Source organism: Staurois parvus, unplaced genomic scaffold, assembly GCF_062004578.1.
Source record: "Staurois parvus isolate SC_StPar_1 unplaced genomic scaffold, SC_StPar_1.0 ptg000018l, whole genome shotgun sequence".
NCBI lineage: Eukaryota > Metazoa > Chordata > Amphibia > Anura > Ranidae > Staurois > Staurois parvus.
In genome coordinates this window covers 22,068,487-22,093,376 of record NW_028317814.1, presented here as the reverse complement: position 1 = coordinate 22,093,376, position 24,890 = coordinate 22,068,487, and the positions used below count along the sequence as shown (strand labels likewise).

General features: G+C 41.6%; 1 protein-coding gene across 2 annotated transcripts in view; it reads left to right on the top strand.

The window, feature by feature from the left end:
* Positions 1 to 9,767, top strand: part of TBC1D24 (TBC1 domain family member 24) — a 55,791-nt gene extending 46,024 nt beyond the window's left edge. For both annotated transcript variants that reach the window (XM_089682999.1, XM_089682990.1), the window contains 3 exons: positions 1,469 to 1,564; positions 4,059 to 4,281; positions 9,165 to 9,767. In XM_089682999.1, the coding sequence (XP_089539125.1) occupies positions 1,469 to 1,564; positions 4,059 to 4,281; positions 9,165 to 9,343 (498 nt within the window). In that variant the 3' untranslated portion in view covers positions 9,344 to 9,767. The remainder of the gene's footprint in view (positions 1 to 1,468; positions 1,565 to 4,058; positions 4,282 to 9,164) is intronic.
* The last annotated feature ends 15,123 nt before the right edge of the window (positions 9,768 to 24,890 follow it).

The following is a 24,890-nucleotide window of genomic DNA, read 5'->3' as shown; positions in this document are numbered from 1 at the left end:
CTAGTCTGGGAAAACAGGTTGACTGTTCAACAAAATGCAGAGCGGGTCTCCTGTCTCTAAGCAGCACAACTGTGTGCTGTGAAGCCGTTCCTTACTACCACTAGACAGATACAAGAAGAAGGCTAGGCCATGCTGCTGGAAATGGAAGTCAAAAAATTATTTCTCTAAAGGTTGCAGGGACTAGTACTGATGTATGTTTTGTGTAAGTGCAGTTCTGTTTTAGGCTGGTCACATAACCAATGCATCTAATATATTGTTTTAAGCTGACCATACAGAGTAAATTTTTGAGCCCTTGTTGGCACTTTTGGCATCTTCCAAAAATCAAAGGCGCTAAGCAGAAAAGTCTAACAGCAAAGGATTGAGAATAGTATCGGGATACTTATTCAGCCATCAATCCAATATCCGTATCTGGCTTTAATAATGAATAGGAGAAACACCATGGAGCGTTAAACCCTCAGCCTCCTTCAATTTTTATTTCTTAAAGTATAGCTAACGGCAAAACTACTTCTTTTTTTTTTTTTTTTTTTTTTTTTTTTTCTGTACGTGGAGAGGGATTAGAACACTTGTCAGTTTTTATTACTGTGTCCCCATTACAGAGATATATGCAGTTTCTATTTCTCTTGTTTACTGATAACATTGAAAGTAAAAGGAAAAAACCCAAATTTTTGGATTGTCCCCAGAAAAGCAATAGAGGGGAAATCTTCTAATGGGGACACTAGTTCTGATGACCTGGCGGTCCCTAGAGATTCCCTTCATTTACACTGCCTGTTTCCCTTATGGGACAGGGAATGAGAGTAAATCTCCCCAATGGGACACAGATTGGGAAAAAAAACTGACGGGGGTTATAACCCTCCCTTGCTCTATCCAAAAATGGGGGGGGGGGGGGCGGCCCGGCCCATAGTTCTACTTTAAATAAATACACTTGCCTTCATGCTTTCCTTATCAATCTACAACTCTTCTAAAACTGTGCCTAGAGCTCTTTGGTCCTGTTGGCTTAATGTCTCTGGTCTGTCTGCTCTTTACTTCCTATCCTTGCTATTTTATTTATTTCGGAGCAGTTATGGGCAGTTATATTTCTGGGCAAGAAGAAATACCTTCCTTCTTGGAGAAAGTATTGCTAGTCCCAGTAGGAAGTGGATGTTATATATTACCTTGCCAGCTTATATCCTTTGTGACAAGTGAAAGGAACATGGAACTCTGACTGATTAGTTTGTTTACAGCTAACCTGATGCATATCAGTTGAAATTTACAGCGCATCGGTAGTTGAGGAAAAAGGCTTTACCATGTACCTGTCCAGGTACATCAGGAAAGAATATCATATTTTCTATTAAAAATACTAAATAATATTTATATTTGTGACCATACGTGATAGGTGTGTAATTGCTGACCGTGAAAAAAACCTCTACTTATGTTGATTTGATCATTTTCAGTCTCTCTCCCTTTTTCTGTGGTTCTGTCTGTTTTCTAGGTGTGTGGTGCATACCTATCTACTGACTGGAATTCACGCAAGAAAAGCGGAAACAAGCTGAGCTTCTTTGGAACTGGAGAGTGTTTTGTTTTTCGGGTAAGAAGCTCTTCCTACAGTCCTCTTCATACAGTTAGTAAGGCCATACCTAATCCATAGGGTTGCCATAAGCAGCCCAGTAGTTACACTGCTTCTAATGTGGTTTCTGAACTCCTAGGGCATTATGAGCACCTTCAACTTGTTGGATCATCTCCCAGTATATAGGCCCAAAGATTATCTGATATGGAGCAGATTAAAGCATAAAAGTAACCTGCATACACCACTATAAAAGTTGGGAAGGGTCATATTGAGTCATGGTGCTTGTGCAACTTTTTGGAAGGGAAGACCAATATCTCCCTGCCCATTGTTCTTTGAGAACTATCTGCCACCTGTGGCCACCCTTGGTCTTGTACAAAGAGAAATGAGCACAGTCATTGCAGGAAGCAGAACCTGCCTATGTAATGAACAAATGTATGGCTGTCCTCCTACACATGTGTATTCATAAACTAAACACTGAAACAAGGTTTATGTTTGCATTCACACTGACTTGTAAGTGGGGGTATAGTGGTTTAGATGCAGCTGAATAGAGCACGGTACATTTATGCAAACAAAGCAAATGCAGAGATTATAATGAAGGTGTACATGGCTTTGTAAGTTTCATTTCATAATGCTGACACAGCATTCCAGATCCTTCCAAACTGCTTCATAAACAGACGTTGGAAGGAAATTAAAAAAAAATAAAAGCCTTTATATGCTAGTCCTTTTTAAAGTAAATCTGTACTATGTTCATGTAGGGCAGAGCAACAAGATCACTTTAATGTTGCATGGAGCAGAACAAAATATAGAATTAACCTGCACACACCATTCTAAAAGTTGGGCAGGGTCATGCTGAGTGCTTATGCAGCTTTTTGGAAGGGAAGACTGATATCTCCCTGCCCACCATTCTTGCAGAAATATCTGCCATCTGTGGCCACCCTTGATTTTGTACAAAGAGAAATGAGCAGTTAAGCATAGTCATTGCAGGAAGCAGAACCTGCCTATGTGATGAACAAATCTGGTTGTCCTCCTACACATGTATTCATATCGAAAGGAAAGGCAAGGAAACAAAGTGTTTTATAGCTTCAAGGTGTTTATAGCTTTTAAAATGCAAACAAAATCTGCTTGTATAAAAAAAAAAATGTAGGCAAGCCTTCACTGATCAGGTGCCATTACTAAATTCTCCTTTTTGAAATGCTAGTTGCCTGGCTATTGATGCAAAGGTATCATTGCTTTAAAAGAGAAGTAGAGGTCTGTGTGTTTTTTTTGTTTGTTTGTTTTTTTGTTTTTTTTTTTCCCCCAAATCATACTTGCCTAGGTGGATGCAGCATTGGTCCGATTGTTGCATCTGTCACCCGTCGGATCTAAGGGTGACAACTCGGCGATCACAGTCGCTTTGAGCAGAGAACGGGACTGTCATGCAGCTGGCTCAGGCTCTCAGTGGCTAGGTGCCCCTCCAGACTTTGGGGTGAGTCCCAACTTTTAAAGTCAGGATCTTTCCCCAGCCTGGACCGACTGAGTGATATCAGCCCACTGTCGGCTGAAAAATGGCTCACAGGAGTGCAAAACAAACTGCACTCCTGTGATCCACAGAAGTGCAGCCAAAAGAGCTTTGGCTGTACTTATCTTTTAAATAATTCAATTGGAACAAGTTTTCTAGTCAAGTTTTATTGTTGTGGGTGTTTTGGTGTTGGTTGTACTGGAGTTTTTTTGTTTTTGTGTTTTTAATAGCGCCAACAATTTTAGGCAGCACTTTACATATTGTATATTTTACATCATTTTACATTAACCTACCAGCCTGTATTTAAAGTGACTTGGCTTACCCAAATAGCACTGTGGTCAAAGTCGGGCAAACAGTTTTTTGGCAGGAAGTTGGAAATGGCGGCAAGTAGGCCAGATGCATCATGTTTTGGGAGAAAGCAATCTTCCTTCTGTGTTACTTTTTGACTTTCTTTAGGATGTTTTGTTTGCTTTTACACTGACTTGTAAGCCTGGCAGGCGGGGGAAAGTGTTCTATGTAGCTGAATATGACACGTCCCATTTACACAAATAAAGCAAATGCATGGATTCCAGTAAAGGTGTACACAGCATTGTAAGATTAATTTCATAATTCGAACACTGCATTCCAGAGCCTTCCAAATCGCTTTACAAACAGAGGTTGGAAGGAAATCACAAAAGCCTTTACATGCTAGTTCTTGAAGTAAATTTGTACTGCGTTCATGCAGGGAAAAGCAACAAGACCACTTTAATGTTGCATGAGCAACTCCACAGGTTTGTTTGAAGATGAACACATTCACGTGTATAGGTAAGAAACAAAACCTCTTTCGGCGTTGAAGATGATTAAGTGGATGGAAGCAAAAACTAGAATAAGAGCCTCATTTGCATTGAATCTGCATGTTCTGACTTCTCAGGGGGCACAGCTGTATATTTCAGTACTGGACGGTGTGGGCATTGTGTACATGGAAGGCCTGCCTAGTATTTTTTTTTTTCAGTGTCCTAACCGATTCTGTTTGTTTAGCTACAGCCAGAGGTGGAGCGCTACGAGTGGGTGATCATAAAACACCCTGAGCTCGGCAGAGTAAGTGCATCAGCTGACAAAGAATCAAACTCTTCCCAAGACACTGCTGATGGCACAGACCCTTCTGATCGCTTGTCTCCATTCCTGGCCACTCGCCACTTCAACCTTCCATCTAAAACAGCCTCCATGTTCATGGCTGGGAGCACAGAATGCATTATCATAGGTGAGTAGATGGAACAGAACGTTTTATACTGGCCTATGTTATTGCTTTAAATTAGACCATTTTGCTGCATTTCATATCTAACCCCTTCCTTGCCTCCTTGTATTTTTAAAGGGTGGCTCCGGGTAAGTTACCCATCTACTATTATTTAATGTGCATTGGGATCATTCTAATGCTTAGCCATAGGCTGGTAATTATGAAAAGTAGCCAATTGACACCAAATTCACAAGACTAGGCATTTAGGTTATCGGCCATCTTGTTAGGCCAGCCCAAATTGACATAACTCCTGTGCATGTGCACAGGATTTCATCCATACTGACATCAATGCTGAAACTTTACATAATAAAAATACATTTTGCTAACAGGCAGATAAGAAGCTGTAATTGCAGACATGGTATGTGTCTCCTGCAAAAAAAGCCTTTTTGCCATTTTTTTGTTTTTTCTAAAGAATTCCAGGTATGGTGTACTATGCATATACCATACCTGGCTGATCCCCCTGGAAGCTGGAAATCACTGAAGTAGATACTGATACTCCAGTGATCTCTACTTGCTTCTGGATCCCATGCTGAGTGGTCAGCCTGATACATTGTCAATACTGATGGTTGGCTGCTCTGCATGGGCGGCATTCAGGGAATCTGAATTCTCAAATGCATAGCGTTCTCTAATTGGAAGAGGTGGAAAAGTGGGGCAGGATTTGTGCAGCAGTCCTTATGTTTTTGGCTCTGTATACACATTGTGTTACACAGATCTGCCATGCTGCTGCCTCTGTTGTGGGTTGCCATGAAATTAAAAGGTCTGGTCTTAATGAGTTATCACTGGGGGGACAGGAGATTTTGTAAGTCCCATCTCTTACATCTAGCAGATTTGTTAATCCTCCTTTTGATGCTTTTTCCGGCAGACCTTTTATAGACTGTCTAGGCAAAACTATTTGACTGAACTCTGTGATGGCTGGCTTTTTAATGCTAAAAAGTAAATTTATTTAAAATTATATTATGACATGACCACAATATATTCACGTGGGCTTGTAAAGTAACTGATGGGTCACTGATGAGTTCTTGTAGCCATCAGATCTTACCGGGGTTGGTTTGCTAAAACTAAAGAGTGCAAAATCTGGTGCAGCTCTGCATAGAAACCAGACAGTTTCCAGGTTTTGTGTTTGTTTGTTTTTTTTTTTTTGTTTTTTTTTTAATCAAAGCTTAATTGAACAAGCTGAAGTTAGAAACTGATTGGTTACTATGTACAGCTGCACCAGATTTTGAGCGCACCAGTTTTAGTAAATCTCCCCCAATGTGTTCCAGTGCAAAGCTATTTCCAATGCATGTTTATAATACAATTTAAAGTACGAATTGTTTGTTTCTGTAGAAGCCAAAAGTGTAAGCCCAATTCTAACACTATACAAAAAAGGAAATTAACTGTTACGGTGGTTCATCAGAAAGGTAACTTGGAAGTTTTTAAATAATGAAACCCGATTTTATTATTGATCTCCTGTTTTTGGTTACTGCCATTCATAACTAAAAACTGCACAGGCTCTTATAGGACATCCGTACAGGGAGAAATCTGTAGGTTAACTGAGCTGTCCTTCTAAAAATGACAAGTTACTTTTGCATTGCATGCGTAAAGGTAAAACACCTTCCGGGTGCAGCTCCCCCCATTTCCCCCCCCTTCCACAGCACCCCCTTATACATACTTGAGACCAATCTCAATCCAGCATGAGAGCAGCAACTTTTTGGGCTCTCTCTCTCTCCTCATTGGCTCACACAGCAGCTGGAGCCATGGCTGTCGATCATAGCCAAAGAGGAGAGAGAAAGGGGAGGGTGGGGGCCAAGCTTTGTGTGTGTGTCGTGGCTCAGGAGCAAGTGTATTTGAGTGCTTGCTATTTTGGGCACTTGGCTGCCGTGAGGAGCCAGGACTGCCAGCGTGGAACCCAAAAAGAAGAGTCAAGTCTGCTCTGTGCAAAACCATTGCATAGAGCAGGTAGGTATAACGTTTGTTGTTTTTTGTTAATTATAACCTTTAGAATCACTTTAATTTTAAATTGGACTTGAAACAAGCATGGAGATCTGACTTTACTCTGACATTGTTAAAGCCAGTAATCAACATAACAGTCATGCAACTAGCATATCCAGGAGGCCAGCGATGTCTTCCTCCATAAGGAACGGGTCAAGAGATCCTCCTGTTACAACTAAAATGTTCAGACATCTAGTACCTCTATTACTCTGAGTGCCTATGCCAATGAGTTTTGGTCTTGTCAATGATATCGACATCCATTTGAGACATTCCTGGGCTCATTCAAAATTCCTTGACAGGTGCATATGACCTGCAGTTGACCGCCTTCTGAACTGGTTCAAGTGTCTTTTTTTTCTTTTTTTTTTTCTTTTTTTTCGCAATAAAATTTTATTATGAATCCAAACGTAACAGACAAATGCATGGAAACGATGTCCATCATTTAGACAAAGAATGTAAATAATTGTTACAGCCTAGGACACAATTAAAAAACGTAGACCTGTCTGATGAGAGATCAACATTGGTCATACATATCCTCATTCCAAAAAAGTTTCAAGTGGGTTTTGCCTTCTTGTAGACTTCTATGGAAATGCAAAATTTGTCTGATGTTGACAAAAAGTCCATTATTACAGGTCCTAAGTTGGCCTGCAGTATAATGTGGCGCATAGTAACTATTGGTTCTATAGAAATGTGGAACTCCTTTTTTTTTTTTTTTTTTTTTTTTTTTTTAAAGTAGCTCTGTTTGTAATTTCGATATGTAAAATAAGGTCCTCTCTGCAAGCAAGTTCATGCTTGCCTTGTGCAGCCAATCTCTGCTGTAATAGAAAGGAACCAATACCCGAAGAATCTTCAAAATCTGACATTAAGGAGTGTGGGATTCCTAGTCCCACTGCTGTATGCTGTGGCTCAACCTGCTGACTCCTGTGTCTGCACTGTGTTCTGTGGGTGGTGGTTCCTCTTTAACACAGCAGTGATCAGTTGTGCCGACAGCTCAGAAGAAAAGTTGTCTGTCGTTGTGGGAATTACTTTATTTTACGTATTTCATTAACAGAGTTGCTTTTAAGTACTTTTTGTTGCTGTCCAGTTAACCCTTTGAGGACCAAGGGACGTATTTGTCCCATGTTTGTAATTGCGTGTATCATCTGATTTAAGAACTTAAAACTTTTTTTTTTTTCTTTTTTTTTTTTTTTGTTTGAGTCAAAATATTAGTTCTTATCAACAAACAACAAATGGATCTAGCTTTTTGCCAATTATTTCATGAAATGGCTTAGTTACAGCAACTGAAGTGTACGAACTTTAAAAAAAAAAAAAATTGATTCTTTTGCCGTTCCAAAACCTTACGGTCCTCAAAGGGTTAACAGAAACCTTTCCTGGGACAAACAAGGAGGCCACCATTGCTGACTTCTAATCTGCAAAATTTGTCTGGCTGTCATGCTGATCTTTTTTGTTTCTGTACATTCTCACTAATAATGTAAAGTTTGAACTAATGGGGAAAATAGACTACTTTCGCAGAGAAGGGTACATTCTCAGCTTGGTGCTGGACTCCTTCATGTGCGTAGGAGTTGCATCATACTGCGCCGGCCAGTCAAGTTGGCCAAAGACCTGGCACCAGAAATAAGCTGATGAAGATTTTTAGCACTAGTTAGGGACCTCGTGGACCACGGATCAGAGGTAAGTATTTTGCAGCTTTAGTGCTTGTGTAGGTAAAATTTCTGACTTGATCCACCTGCTTGACCTTTAGACTGTACTGAAGCCAGTATGTCTGTATATTAACCAGAAAAGCAGCCTTTTCAGAAGGTCAGTAATGTACAGGGGTTAGACAAAAAAAAAAGACATTATGTGATTTGCAGGTGGGAAAGTGGTGGCATGGTTTGCGTTTGAAAACAGAAGTGATGTAACATTCTTTTGCTTCCGCTGTGTGATGAGACACCTAGCTAAAAGGTGGGAAGCCTCGCTTTTGTCACTCACTGTGTGCGCTGCGAGTAATATGGAGTCATGTCAGAGCTTACGGAGCTTCAAAGAGGGCAAATTATTGGTCCCTGCTTAGCTGAGACTGAGATTGAGCTCTGCAGTTACTTTTGCAGCAGTTTTCTTATTCCAGGTCACAATCCTGCGCAATGTCCTTTGTCTTTCAGTCAGTCGACCAAGTCGCCAGCACTTATACTCCTCAGACGACGTTTTTCCAGAAACTGTATATGCCGTCATAACCTTTTTGATACTGTACCTCACAACACTGTAAATACATTTAGTCACAGAGGCACCAGCTAAGCGGCACCAACAATTTGCCCTCGTTGAAGCTCTGTAAGCTCTGATATGACTCTGTATCTAGCAGTGGAAATAAAAACTAACGAAACCAAAATGATGCAGCGCCACCCTAATAAAATAATACAATATGGCAAAAACAAAGTGACTGATTTTTATATATATATATATATATATCAGTGGATTGATCCTCTCTGGGGATCTCAATATAAAGTGACATAAAATATATATATATATACGTGCCAATAAATCAGTGGATTGATCCTCTCTGGGATCTCAAGTGAAAAAGTGATCACACCTGGTATAAAAAAAACAGGAACCAATACCCCCATCGCTAGTAGTGCACACAGTGAATGACGAAAGTTAAGTGTCTCATCACACAGCGGAAGTAAAAGAATGTTACATCACCTCCCCTTTCAACGCGAAACATGTCATCGCTTTCACACCTGCAAATCATTTCGTGGTTTTTTTGTTTTTGGTTTTTTTTTTTGCTTCTCTTGGAAAACATTTCATCTTTTTATGTTGTCAAATGAAACCTTTTTAGGTCTGCTGCATTGCTTCCCGTTTATTATTCTGTCCTATTAACGGATGGGTCGTGCCTGAATTTTTCCATCCACTAGGTGGCGGAGATGGACAAGCTTTATATTTGGACTCTGATCTGAATTATGGAAGAACCAGCCATTGCAACACTTTCAACAACCAGCCTCTGTGCTCCGAAACCTTCCAGGTGGCAGTGATAGAGGTGTGGGGTTTTAAGGACAATCTCCACAATGAGGAACGTCCCTCAACATTACCTTGAGCCATTTCTCAGTTACCGAGTCACCAGCACAGAATTCTGGGACAGCTGAACAGGTACAAAGGAGGTCTGCTGGAGTTGCTGTTCATCACTGGTTCATGTCTGAAGGACTGAAACGTGTATCTGTTGTTGTGTTGTACATGACCATACTATGATCTCCGATTTCTGAGATTAAAGAGCGAAGTCTGTTGATGTAACCGCTTCATTCCATAGCATATCAGGAGTTCTTATCCCATAGACTTTGCACTAGGGTTGTGTGACTTCCGCCCATTCCAAAGTGTGTTTGCTGTGATATTTCTGCCCTGTGTGCTTGTCACATGCAGCTGTTTGTATGTGTCTTCATGTATTTGTGTATTCAGTTTTCCCTTCGCCTCCCACAGAGAACAGCTATCATTTGTAACATTAAACTGGAAACATTTAAAAACAACGAGTCTGGATAGGAGATTATTTCACGTGTCCTGAGTCTGTGTATTCTTCTTTTTTTTTTTTTTTGTCCCCCCTTTCTATATACATGGCATATTAAATGAGAACTTCAGGGGCAACACAGTGGCTTAGCGGTTACCACTTAATCCTTGCAATACTGCGGTCTTTGGTTTGATTCTCAGTCAGGACTAAAACTGGAGCACTCAGAAGTGTGGCTGTCCATCATGGTAGCCAATCAGCTTCTAACTTCAGTTTGTTCAACCACTTCCAACCAAGTCCGGACACTTTTACCCCCTTCCTGTCCAGGCCAATTTTCAGCTTTCAGCGCTATCACACTTTGACAATTGCGCAGTCATGCAACACTGTACCCATATGAATTTTTTAGCATTTTTTGAGACAGATAAAACTCTTACTTTGGTGGTATTTATTCACTACTGGGATTTTTTTTTTTTTTTTTGCTATATAAAAAAAGTCTAAAATTTTTGAAAAAAAGTTTTTCTTATAAAATTTTGCAAATAAAAAATAATCTTTTTTTTCATAAATCTTGTCCAAAATGTATTCAGTTATCTTTTTAGTAAAAAAAATAACCCAAATTATTAGTTTATAACCAAAAATTATTATTTTTCAATAATTTTTTTTTTTTTTACATTTTTATTTTATTTTTATGTGGAGTTTTTTTTTTTTACATACTGTTATCCTAACAGTACAGTGTCACCATAGTGACACTGTACTACTTGTGGGGGCTGATGAAGATTTTTTTTTTTTTTTACACTGTTTGCTTTTACAGCCTTTATGGGTGTAAAAGCAATCATTTTCTTCTTCTCTCTGGCTGTATTCTTGCAGCCATTGAGAGATACTGTGTGAGCTGTGATTGGTCACAGCTTGTCACATGGTACAAGGCTGTTGTGAATAGCCTTGTTTCATGTCACTTCTGTGATCATTCACAGATTTCACACGTAGTAAGCAATGATGTCAGAAGTGACATCTTGCTTACGACTCTTCGTGTGATCACTTATTGGCCAATCAGTGATCACATGATCAGGACCTCACATAGAGGTCCTGTACAACGATCGGTGTTCCACTGTATCCAGAGGACACAGCAGGCACCGGATCAAGGTGCTGCATGCTTTCAGTGAGCACGCACAAGCAGAGAGGCCATTTATAAACTGCCACCCGCCCCTGCGCTGCTCCCGTCTGGCCGTTTTTATATACATGGGCTGGACGTGGTTAATTAAGCTTTCACAATAAAACCTAGAAGCAGATTAATTTCTATGCAGAGCTGCACCAGATTTTGCACTCTCCAGTTTTAGTAAATCTCCCCCTTTCTGTATGGAGTTTGCATATTCTGCCTGGAATTCCCCGTTTCCTCCCACACTCCAGCTGGTAGGTTGTCTGTTGTCTAAATTATGTCTAAAAATTTCAACTGCAACCTTTTATGACAGAGCCTGGTAATCCTCCATTGAGTGGCTATGCATTTAAGACATTGGAACCACATAAAATGTAAGTCATGGTAGTAGGGGCGGGCAGAACCCCAGTTCCAGTATTTAGCTTTGGAGAATGGGATAAGTTCACCTTTCCACTGTTTTTAGAGTGGGACATGTAACCTGTTCCTACTACTGCAGCCCCTTCCCGCTCCGCTGCCTCTGACAATCTTCTCCTCCCATTAGCTGACACTTTTTTTTTTTTTTTTTTTTTTTTTTTTTTTTTTTTTTTGTGGCTTCGCCTGCCCAGCTGCGTCATTCATTCACAGAGTTATGTGAATGGGAAACAAATGCCGACAATCCTTGCGGCTGTCTGCTTGTAGTTTTCAATGAATTACCATGGCGCTGTTAAGCGCTCCTATTTCATTGTCCTTTCCTGTCAGTGTGTATCTGCTTGCCCATACGAGGTACAAGCAAACGGATTACACTGACAGTCTGCAGGAGTCCTGCATGGCACCCACGATCTGCTGATCATGGGTGCAATGCTTTACAGGCTCCAAGTAAAAAAAATAATAAATGCAATTTTTTTTTTTTTTTCCTTTTCCAAAAATATGTACAATTATTATGTCTGCCTAGTTTTTATTGTGATCTGCAAAAATCTACTTTGCACTGAAGATTACAGATCAGCTACCAGCAGGTAAGTGGAAGCTCTAAACAGGGCATTTTGTAGATTGAAGGTGAGTGTTTGCTTCTGGAAACTCGAAACATGTACTGCAATCCTACCAGAGTGTAGATCAAAGGACACCAATTTCCTGCTAGAGGCCCCATAAACCAGAGCAATTGTGTTGTGTTTTTCCCAAATAAAATGTTTAAAACAAGAAATAGACATTGGGGTAATTTTGTAGTTCACATTATTACTGAATTTTATGGGTTTTTTTTTTCCTGGAGTTGTCCTCCAATGGGTTCTCTAGGATACTGATGGGTACATCTCCTGCAACCATGGCTGCCTGTGCTTGGCTTGTGTTCAAGTGATATTAAACCCTCCTAGCCAGTTTGGTGCAGTCTTTTTACTTTACCAGCCTATGAATCTTTTCCTATCCTATAGGAGTTTCTGCATATAGGGCATCTCTGGTACCACTCCATCGTATGCATTCCTGCCACCTGGTGCCTTGTATGCGGGGTGCTTGCCTAGTATGGGCCGCTACATTTTAGCGCTTTGGTGCTATGTCTGGCTGGAGTGTGCAGAGTAGGGGCTGCTGGTGTTGTCCAGTCAGCACATGTTTAGTAGAGGCCACTGTTGTTTCTGAGATCAGGTGCTGTGCCCAAACGGTATATGCTCGGTACTGTGCTTGGTTTTCCAAGCATGATACTGTGTATGCGCTGGCTGACCGGCCACAGAGCCAGTGCTCCTCTACTTCTCACAGCACCACATCTCAAGATAGCAGCCCCTACTGTGCATGTGCTGCCTAGACTACACCAGTGGGCCCTGCAGTGCATGTGCTGCCTAGACTACACCAGTGGGCCCTGCAGTGCATGTGCTGCCTAGACTACACCAGTGGGCCCTGCAGTGCATGTGCTGCCTAGACTACACCAGTGGGCCCTGCAGTGCATGTGCTGCCTAGACTACACCAGTGGGCCCTGCAGTGCATGTGCTGCCTAGACTACACCAGTGGGCCCTGCAGTGCATGTGCTGCCCAGACTACACCAGTGGGCCCTGCAGTGCATGTGCTGCCCAGACTACACCAGTGGGCCCTGCTGTGCATGTGCTGCCCAGACTACACCAGTGGGCCCTGCTGTGCATGTGCTGCCCAGACTACACCAGTGGGCCCTGCTGTGCATGTGCTGCCCAGACTACACCAGTGGGCCCTGCTGTGCATGTGCTGCCCAGACTACACCAGTGGGCCCTGCTGTGCATGTGCTGCCCAGACTACACCAGTGGGCCGTGCTGTGCATGTACCAGCTGGGTATAGCACCAGTAGCCATACTGTTGAAAGCATGCCCTGTGCACAAGGTGGGGAAAAAGACATCAATATGTAAGGATTAGGGGACACCAATAAAAAAAACAAAAACAAAAAAAAAAACACTGGTTGAAGCTTAATGTAGAGGGCAGCCTTTACCTAGGATGTACTTTTAAGTCTTTCTGGGATGGATGGATGGATGGATGGATAAACGATAAACGTAAACGTAAATGGCCAAAAGTCAAAGTCTGGTTTTACAAGCTTTGCCAAAGGAGAGGATCAGCCAATCTAAGTTACATGACCAAATGGACCTGTAGCTGTCACTGGAGGGAGCTTGGGGCAGCATTTGCCCCCTTCAATGTATGTGTTTATCCATTTCAGCAAAATTGTTTTAAAGAACTTTATGCAGGCTTTTGAGTATAGGCCCATTTTAAAGGATTTTCAACTCAAAACTGATATTTTTGTTTGGAATAGATGTTGGATTTGAATCCTCCTCTAGCTTCTCTATATTTTTGCACCAGAGTTCCAAGATCATTCCCTTTCCTAATCTATTAGGAGATCCCACTACTCATGTGTGGCTATCTAATCTGCACTGAGAGAATTTTTGGATTTGCTATTTTTCTTGCTGTAATGCTGATGCTCTGTCTTCAGTGCTTTAAGTCTTGCAAGTTAATTGGCTGCACACGTTTCCAAGTCAGTGTACTTAAGCTGTAGCAATACAGGCAACTCAGTTACAACTTTTCTGTTTACCAGAATAAACTTTTTTCCTATAGTCTAGTTTGCTTTCTGTTTTATCATGGAAGTTAGAAAAAATGGTCTTCAGATTCTCTAGGTAAGCCATCTCTCTTCTATTGTTGGTTTACTTTTTAGATACCTTTTTTTTTTTTTTTTTTTTTTTTTTTTTTTCTGACCCAAGTATTTTTTTTTTTTTGGTTTGGTTTGGGGTTTTTATTTCCCTTTTATCTAAAGAATAATACACCACTATTCCCCATCCTAAAGCTTGTTACTAAGCACAATTCTGGCCACATGCACTGTCAATCCACAAGTGTCCACTAGATGGCAGCATTGATAGAGGGCTGACCATATGCTCAAATATATTATTTATTTATTACAGGTATTTATATACCACCAAAAAAATGTAAACCGTGCTTTATGAGCTTATAGTCTAAGGTCCTTATTTCACGTGCATACACTTACAAGCACACACCACAGGGGATCAAATCGTTATTTTCCCCACTGTATGTATGATTTTGTAAGTTTTCCCACTTACAAAGAAATGACGGGTCTATAATTTTTTATCATAGGTGTAGTTTAAATGATAGAGACAGAATATCAACCAAAAATACAGAAAAAAAACACGATACAAATGGTATAAATGAAGTTGCAGTTCAGTAAAATAAGTATTTGATCCCTGAGCAAAACATTACTTGGTACAAAAACCCTTGTTGGCAAGCACAGAGTTAAGATGTTTCTTGCAGGTGGTTACCAGGTTTGCACACATCTCAGGAGGGATTTTGGTCCAATGTTCTTTACAGATCTTCTCTAAATCCTTAAGGTTTCTTGGCTGTTGCTTGGCAACTCGACGTTTCAGCTCCCTCCATAAATTTTCTATATGATTAAGGTCTGGAGACTGGCTAGGCTGCTCCATGACCTTAATGTGCTTCTTTTTGAGCCTTTGTTTCCTTGGCGGCATGTTTTGGGTCATTGTCATGCTCCAAGACCCATCCATGACCCATCTTCAGTGTTCTGGCTGAAGGAAGAAGGTTCTCATCCAAGATTTTACAATTCATGGCCCCTCAATGCAGCAAATTCTGCCTGTACCTTTAGCAGAAAAACCGCCCCAAAGCATAATGTTTCCACCTCTGTGCTTGACTGTAGGGATGGTGTTCTTAGGGTTAGTTGGCATGTTACTTCCTCCAAACACAGAGAGTCGAGTTAATGCCAAAGCACTTAATTTTGGTCTCATCTGACCACAGCACTTTCTCTCAATCATTTAGATCTTCAATGGCAAACTTCAGACGGACCTGTATATGTGCCTTCTTGAGGAGGGGAGACCTTGCTGGAGCTGCAGGATTTCAATCCATGTTGGCGTATTGTTTTACCAATGGTTTGGTTGGTGGCTGTGGTCCCAACTGCCTTGAGATTATTCACAAGCTCCTCATGTGTAGTTCTAGGCTGTCCCCTCAATTTTCTCATGATCATCCTTAGCCCATGAGGCGCAATCTTGCATGGAGCTCCAGACCGAGGGCAATTGATGGTTCTTTTGTATTTCTTCCATTTGTGAATAATCCAACAGTTGTATCCTTCTCACCAACGTTCTTGCTGATGGTCTTGTAGCCCATTCTAGCCTTTTGTAGGTCTACAGTCTTGTCCTTGATATCCTTTGACAGCTCTTTGGTCTTGCATGATGGTACCCAAGAAAGAGATTCTGTGGACAGGTGTCTTTTATACACATAACGAGTTGTCATTAGGAGCACCTTCCTAAATTGACAGGACTAATCTGTGTACCACATGAGCACATAGCCAGTCTGTGGGAGCCAGAATTGTTGGTTGGTAGATCAAATCCTTATTTTACTCACTGAACTGCAACTTAATTTATAACGTTTGTATTGTGTTTTTTCTGGATTTTTGGTTGATATTCTGTCTCTATATTTTAAAATACAACTATGCTAAAAATTATAGACCCTTCTAAGTGGGCAAACTTACAAAATCTGCAGAGGATCAAATAATTATTTTCTCCACTGTACCAGGGCCAATTTAGACAGGAGCCAATAACCTACTAGCATGTCTTTGGTGTTTAGAAGGAGGCCACGCAATAACAGGGAAAACATGCAAACCTCATGCAGCAAATTAATGTTTGCTGATTCTTATCAGCAAAGGTGCACAGTCTGATTTAAAGTGTTGTGTTCTTGTTTGTTTTTTTCCTCGTGAAGGAGTGTCACTCTCTAAATTTCCTCATCCAAAAATACCACATGGAATGAATGTGAAGGGTAAATCCAAAGTTTAGTGCTGCCACCAGAACAGGAATAGAGGGGGGAAATCTTCCATCGGGGACACTTATCCAAGTGACAGCTCTTTAAGGGTCCTATCACACGGATGCTGCATATGTCAGTTTTTCTGGCAGACCTGATCGGATGGTCCATGTAGCCCTATGGACCGGCTGGTGTAAACGGACTTGTCTGTTTACACCTGCCTACCTCTGGGTCCGATCAGGCCCACAAAAAAAAAAAAAATAGGAGGATAGAATTCTCTTATGTCTAAGCAGACTGGATTGGAGGTAGCTGAATGTAACAAACAGTGGAGTCCATATATGTACAGTTGTGGCCAAAATTATTCAACCCCCAATGCTGTAAAGGGGTTTAGGGACTATAGTGTACATTTGGAATTGTATTCAGAATCAAATCCTACAAGGACGTTGTAACTACCCAAATGCAACTAAAATGACATCAATTGTTTATGTAATACAGTAGTAAATGGTTCTTATGTGGTTTCTTCATTGCCACAATTATTCAACCCCTTAAAGACTACCACTCTGAAGAACAGAGGTTCATACAGGTGCTTTCCATCAGGTATTGAAAACACCTGTGGATGTCACCGAGCAGCAATCAAGCATAATAAGCACCAATTAGGCAGCTTTAAAATGACTGTGATACTCAGCTCCTTCTAGACATTTACTGGTGTGGTTACAAACATGGTGAAGGCAAGAGAATGGTCCAGGAAGACAAGAGAAGAGGTGATTTCTCTTCACAGGAAGGGCAATGGCTATAAGAAGATTGCAAAGATGTTAAACATACCAAGAGACACCTTAGGAAGCATCATTCGCAAATTCAAGGCAAAGGGCACTGTTGAAACGCTACCTGGTCGTGGCAGAAAGAAGATGCTGACTTCGACTGCTGTGCGCTACCTGAAGCGTAGAGTGGAGAGAAGTCCCCGTGTGACTGCTGAGGAACTGAGAAAAGATTTGTCAGATGTGGGTACAGAAGTTTCAGCCCAGACAATAAGACGCACACTGCGTAATGAAGGCCTCCGTGCCAGAACTCCCAGGCGTACCCCCTTGCTGTCTCCAAAGAATAAGAAGAGTCGACTGCAGTATGCCAAAAGCCATGTGGACAAACCACAAAAGTTGTGGGATAGTGTTCTGTGGACTGATGAAACAAAATTAGAACTGTTTGGGCCCATGGATCAACGCTATGTTTGGAGGAGGAAGAACAAGGCCTATGATGAAAAGAACACCTTGCCTACTGTGAAGCATGGTGGAGGGTCAATCATGCTTTGGGGCTGTTTTGCTTCTGCAGGTACAGGGAAGCTTCAGCGTGTGCAAGGTACCATGAATTCTCTTCAGTACCAGGAGATATTGGATGGAAACGTGATGCAGTCCGTCACACACCTGAGGCTTGGGAGACGTTGGACCTTTCAACAGGACAATGATCCCAAGCATACCTCCAAGTCCACTAGAGCATGGTTGCAGAGGAAAGGCTGGAACATTTTGGAGTGGCCATCGCAGTCACCAGACTTAAATCCGATTGAGAACCTCTGGTGGGACTTAAAGAAAGCAGTTGCAGTGCGCAAGCCTAAGAATGTGACTGAACTGGAGGCCTTTGCCCATGAAGAATGGGCGAAGATACCCGTAGATCGCTGCAAGACACTTGTGTCAAGCTATGCTTCACGTTTAAAAGCTGTTATAACTGTAAAAGGATGCTGTACTAAGTACTAAGATTGAATGTCACTTGGGGGTTGAATAAAACTGATAATGCTGTGAGCACAGAAAAGACATTTGTGGTTATTTCATTATAACTGTTATGTTATATTTGTCTGACCTACAAGTGCCTCTTTAATGTAAATGTAAGCAAGATGACTGAATGATCAAAAGCAATGTCAAACTGGCCAAAACACTCAATTTCAGTGGGGGTTGAATAATTTTGGCCACAACTGTATACTCAACCACCCATAAAGCAGAGCAGGGTCTGTCCGTGTCCACTGTGCATAAACAGAGTAGACATGGACCTGTCATCTGCTTCGATCAGCAGGGGATCTGTGAGCGGATTCCCTGCTGATCGGAACACAATCCACCTGAAAGGGTCCTAAAGGGTGGTTTTTCTCCCATTAGAAAAGCTGTCCTCTCACTTCCCATTGAATAACAAGACAGGAAGTGAAGGGAAATCTCCCCTAATGAGAATCCGATTTGGAGGGGAAAAAAAAACTATCCACATGGGAAAAAATTTTACCTTTTTAGGTGCACTTTATGTTTGGGGCACCATGGACAGATGTTCATGTGGCTGTCTTCATTCGTATTTTATTATTTATTTCAGGTACTTGTATAGCGCCGTCAATTTATGCAGCACTTTACATATGTGTGTGTGTGTATATATGTGTGTGTGTGTGTGTGTGTATATATACAGTATATATATATATATATATATATATATGTATAGTACATTCACATCAATTCATAACCCTCAAGGGGTGTACAATCTAAGGTGTTTAACTATATATTTGTTTTCCCATCTGACCATCACAGCACTAGTCTCATGTTTTTAGTGCTAATGCTGACCTTTGCAATGACAGGCAGTATGTTCAGTAGGGATGTGCGGACTGTATGACGAAAGGTAGCATGTTAAGGAGAGGGATGCAGAGTGTACGATGACGGGTAGCATGTTGAGGAGAGGGATGCAGAGTGTACGATGACGGGTAGCATGTTGAGGAGAGGGATGCAGAGTGTACGATGACGGGTAGCATGTTGAGGAGAGGGATGCAGAGTGTACGATGACGGGTAGCATGTTGAGGAGAGGGATGCAGAGTGTACGATGACGGGTAGCATGTTGAGGAGAGGGATGCAGAGTGTACGATGACGGGTAGCATGTTGAGGAGAGGGATGCAGAGTGTACGATGACGGGTAGCATGTTGAGGAGAGGGATGCAGAGTGTACGATGACAGGTAGCATGTTGAGGGGCTTGACATAATACATAGAAAACCATTTTTAGGTGACTTCCCCAAAGTGGTGTGCAATGCTGCTGGCACACAGGCATAAATACACTCAGGCCAGTTTAGGGGAAGCTAACCATTGTAACAATAAACGTTCAAATGTATAAATACTGATTGATTTGGTCACTGAAATTTTAAGGCCGGAACCCTCTGTTTTAAGTGCACACTGCTAACCTTTCAGCCACCTCCTTGCCAAAGCCTTACAGCCTTCTGGTTACTGTATTCCAATCACACCAGGGCATGTTTGGCTTCCTTTTTTTTTTTTTTTTAAATCAAAGGCAGACCAAAGAAGGCATGCTAACCAATCACCTCTGCTTCTAACTGTGGGGTCAGGACTGCTCCTTTACAAGCTGTGTGCTCACATTACACTCCTAATGGAATAAATGAATCATTATCTTTCCTTGTTATGTTGCCTGTTTTGGTGTCTGGTGTTTTGATCTCAAAGCAGAACTTCATTACAAAAAGTCTTTTTTTTTGTTTTTTGGGAAATGGGCATCGTGCAGGTTTGTGCCGTAATGAGCTAGCATGCACTACATACTAGCACATTATGGCAGACTTGCATTTCAAACAGAGCCCTCCATTGCTAAGCTTTCGCTGCTCCTGGAACTTCCTTCTGGGTTTGTTTTCGCCGGCCGTTCTGAGTGTGGTGTCACTCTCGTGCATGCACACAGGAGTCGTTAATGCAGCACAGTCAAAGAGTGTCCTGAATGCATAGCATACTGTGCATATGCCAGTGACGTCATTGGCGGAAGCCAATGTAATTATTATATTATTATACAGGATTTATTATCTACTAATTTGCGCAGGTTTAAGCCGTTTCCAAGGTACCTACAGGTAAGAGTTGTTATAAGTTTACCTGTAGGGCAGAGTTTAATAGATCTTTAGCCTACTTCCTCTGAGTCCAGGCTGTTATGAACCTGTAACTAGGAAGTGAAGGCTCGTTCACACCATGTTTTGCAGTGCCATTCATTCTGGTAAGGTAACACCACTGTTTTTAGTTGCACATTGAAACAAATAGTATGTTCCCTTGCACTGTGCTACAATGCACCTCTGTTGACAGGGGTGTTGGTGCCTTTCAGTCTAATTTTTCTCATCAGTATGCCATTTGTCAACATGAACTGGAGGCTTCCTATATTGCAGTCTCTGCACAGCAGAGCTTGGACTAGGAAAGGTAGAAGCAGCAGGCTGATACGAGGCCAAATTCAAGTACCCTCACTGCTTATATATATATATATATATATATATATATATATATATATATATAAAAAAAAACATTTAATGATGTATTCATGATTACAGACCTGCATTCATTTTTATGCCTTTTTATATCTGTCTGGAGTTGAGCTTTACCTATAGTAATATTATTATACAGTATTTATATAGTGCCAAAGGGTATGCTCAGCTCTGTACAGTAGCAAGTATATACTTTAAGTTTATTAAAGTGGTATCCCATAGGCTGTATGGGACTATTTAGGGTTGTTATAAGAATAATGTGAGGGCTCTGTGGCTTTTACCATTTGGTTCGCCAAGAAGGATCTGGTCGGAGTGGGAAATACCAGTTCACCCTACCCTGATTTAACAAGACCTGCTGTATCTTGGTTATATTGTAGGGGTGACTATGGGATAGTAGATGATGGCATTGTACACTGTATAATGGAGTCTGAGTAGCCAATCAACATTAGTCGGATAGGGAAAGATTGTAATAATAGCTATAAAGGTGCCCTCTGTATATCTTAACACAAATAATAGACTCTCTTGATGAGAAAATGTAATTTTAGTGTTTTAAAGATATAAATTTTTCCACTGTACTTGTCACAGTGGTAACAAAAAACACATCCTGCGCTCTATGACCCAGAACAAGGGTGGATAGATGGACATGGAGCTTGAAGAAATTCACAACCAAATAGAGCATCAAAGGTTGTGTGGCTCTAAACAAGGCTGGAGAAGCCTGACCAATACTGTAAAGCGAAGCAAAAAATGCACCTACCTTCCGCATTGCCTCAGTAAAATATGATTTTATTGAATTTGAAAATATACTCGCAAGCAGAGAAGAAAACAAGCGTGTAAAGTCCTTAGCGAGACTCAGAGTGTGAGACCAGTGTGAGTCTTATCACGAGGGAAGATTCACAGGCAGGCTGACGCGTTTCGAAGGGAGTCCCTTCTTCATTAGACTCTTTGGGGTTTATTTACTAAAGCTGGAGAGTCCAAAATCTGACTCCCTTCTGCATAGAAACCAATCAGCTTCTAACCTCAGCTTGTTCAATGAAGCTTTGGCAATGAAACCTGGAAGCTGATTGGTTTCTATGCAGAAGGGAGTCTGATTTTGGACTCTCCAGCTTTAGTAAATAAACCCCTTTGAGTCTCGCAAAGGACTTCACACGCTTGTTTTACTTCTCTGTTTTGTGAGTATATTTTCAAATTCAATAAAATCATATTCTACTGCGGTAATGAGCAACGTTGGTGCGCTTCTTTTTGTTTCGCTTGTCACAGTGGTAACAGAGTGATGGCTTTATCAGCATGCTGACCCAAAACACAGACAGATTGAAGGTGTGAGAAGACCTTTTTATATGAATACTTGCTCTGGGTCAGTGGATAAAAGTATGAAAAATAGACGGCCAGCATGACATCCTGCCAAACTGCCCTTTTTAATCATACAGTGCAGGATGCAGGCTGAGTATTCATAGAATGAGGAGAGACAAAACAGAGGGCGCACAGGCCTAGTGCAATACCATAAAAAATGTTTAATAATAAATAAAGTAGGTGTTGTACTCACAAACGACAATATAGTCAAGGCACATCATAAAGAACAGCTGGGTCAACACCGCGCTGAGTAACAGTCCGTAATAGGGAGTATAGACATCCAAAAGAGCCTCTGAGGAAGAGGCAAGTCCTCGAAACGCGTCAGCCTTTTGGATGTCTACACTCCCTATTACGGACTGTTACTCAGCGCGGTGTTGACCCAGCTGTTCTTTATGATGTGCCTTGACTATATTGTCGTTTGTGAGTACAACACCTACTTTATTTCTTATTAAACATTTTTTATGGTAATGCACTAGGCCTGTGCGCCCTTTGTTTTGTCTCTCCTCATTCAGTATATTTGGATTTCCCCGGTCCATTTGAGGGCAGCAAGGTGTGCATGTTCCAGGACATTCTCAATGTGGTTGTAGCCTGCATCGAGTCCATCCCCAAGCGCAGGAGCATTTGTGTTTGCTGGTTCTTTGAGTATTCATAGACCCTGGGTTATAGGCTCGTATCTTCAGGCAATTGGACACTGAGGACATGCCCAACCTCCCCAATAACTTTACTCCACTCTGTGAGTCTTCTGGTTTTTTGCTAGTATCCTAAGGTAAAGGACCACTTCTTTTTACTACAGAAAAGTCACTCTTATTTACTATTATTTTATCTTCAGAGTTTTCAATCAACTTCACTGTTTTCTAATACAACAATAAAAGCCATGCATCTGGATTGTTGCAACCTTGGTAAAACCTTCTGAGATACATACTTGTGTCCCATGCTATGGGGATAGCATGTAATGTTAACATCGAAAACTGGATCCTACTTGGGTGGTCACCTCAGCAATTTGTGGAATGGATGTAGTTAGCCACAGAGTGCTATACAAGTCTAGGGCTGTGGTCCATCTCTATGGAACCCAGACTCTGAAGAGCCATATGGAGGTATGCCGACTGTGAAGGGTGGAGCCTGAATCCTATATAGGGACCAGGAGTTGAAACAGGTAAGATAGGGTCAATATTTATCTCTGACCATTACCATGTTTGGAGAATATACAATTTACAGTGTAAACTTCTCAAACTTGGTGTTAAAATTTACCAGTGACACTGCTCACTTAATCTTTGATGATAGGCTGAAAGCATATATACACACAAGGGATGCAATATAGATGTCTACTATCAACTCTAACTGGCAAATGGATGACTAAGCCAGCTGGTGCGTTTCGGGGGACTGACCCCCTTCCTCAGACCCATAGCTCAGGCATTTGTGCACTCTTTGCTTCTGTTTTTGTTTTTTTAAGTATTGTTTCCCTGATTTGAGGAGGGCTGCACCGTGTACCCTTCCAGTTTGAGTTTCTTTACTTTGGCATAAGGCTGCAGCATAGGATGAGGGCCTCAACCATTTTTGAGAGCTGATGTACCAAGTTTTTTTTTTTCCTATAACTAACCAGCTTGTTTAAATCTGTAAGATATATAATCTACTCAATGTTCTGCCTCATTTAGGGCTCGTTCACACTTGACTGTTTTACCAACGCTTGCCAAACGCCCCTATAGCGTTTGGCAAGCGTTGGTCCGGCATTTGAGGAGCGTTTTTTTAACGCTCGGCAAACGCCGCATGCGAGGTTTAGCGGCGGTTGCTAGGCGTTTGCCGAGCGTTAAAAACACCCCACAAATGCCTATAATGAAGTTTAAATGGTGTTACCACTCTGCAAACGCCCTGCAACTGCGTCGCAAACGCCGGGCGTTTGCGGAGCAGCACCATAGACTAGAATAGGAGGCTTCAACGCCTCCTGACTCAACCAGAGCCATCTGTTTTGATGCAACGCGACACTAGCGCTCCCGTTAGAACAGCACTATGTGCTGCAATGTGCAGAATTGTCCGAGGCGTTTGGGAAGCGGTAAAAACGCTTCCCAAACACCCCTCTGCCGCCTGCACACAATGCTAGTGTGAATGTAGCCTTGAAGTCCCATGGGCATTTGATTTGGTTAAGGTGTTAAAATTCAATCGCTCAGAGGTTAGTCTCAGGTGCATGACCAGGTCTTACATCACAATCCAGGTCAAACACTTTACAGACGCTTCCACCACGAACCCTTATAAGGTACTCAGGTGCTTCCTCCCACCCGTTTGCCATCAGGAATCTGCTACATGACAGTCTTCACCTGGGTTGATACATATTTCTTCTCACACACATTTACCCTATGTTCTGCATTCTACTCTGTGAGCATGCCACAGGGGAATACCCTCAACTGTAGCAGTGGTAGAAACCAGGCCTATTGGAGCCATGATTTAAGAAAAAAAAAAAAACAGGCCAAGGGCCTACAGAACACACACTCAGAGTGTCAACGCTTCCCCTACACCAGAACAGGATCCACTTCTAGCTCTAGTTCGGGGACACAACAAGTTGCCTACCTGACTAATGAAGTCTTTTCTGCAAATATATCACAATTCCTTTGACAACAACGGCTTTAATACAGCCATCCCTGTCCAAGGCTCAGAAATGCCAGGTTCCCTCTCCAGCTCTGCTGTCTGAGTTGGATCCCAAAATGCCCAGCCTAGAAGAGGTTGACATAGAAGGGAATAAGGAGGACCAGGAGGTGGTGTTAGAGTAGCATGCTGATGATTTTTTTTCCTCCAGGCTTCTATTCACATGATGTTACAAATTCTTGCAATGTGCTTGCTGTGTGGATACATTTGAATCTTCATTTCCCTTTGGGTAGAAAGAGACCTGCTAAATCTAAAAAGACATTTCTTGCTCATGAACAGATAGAATGCACAATTTTATGATTGGGTCAATCCAGAAAAGATTTTCATCCCTCTGAAAATCGTTGGTGAGTTCTATCCAGTGGAACAAGATTTCACTGAAAAGTGGTTTCTCTAGTGTGAATTCTACCCTACCTGCTCCACTAATGCAACAAGACAAAAAATGGTGATTCTCATTGCACCAAACAGGCCGAGAAGAATCTGGAACACAATCATGCAGGTCAGATCTGTTGTCTCAATCACTGGCTTTAACGGCATCGCTGTTCAAACCCACAT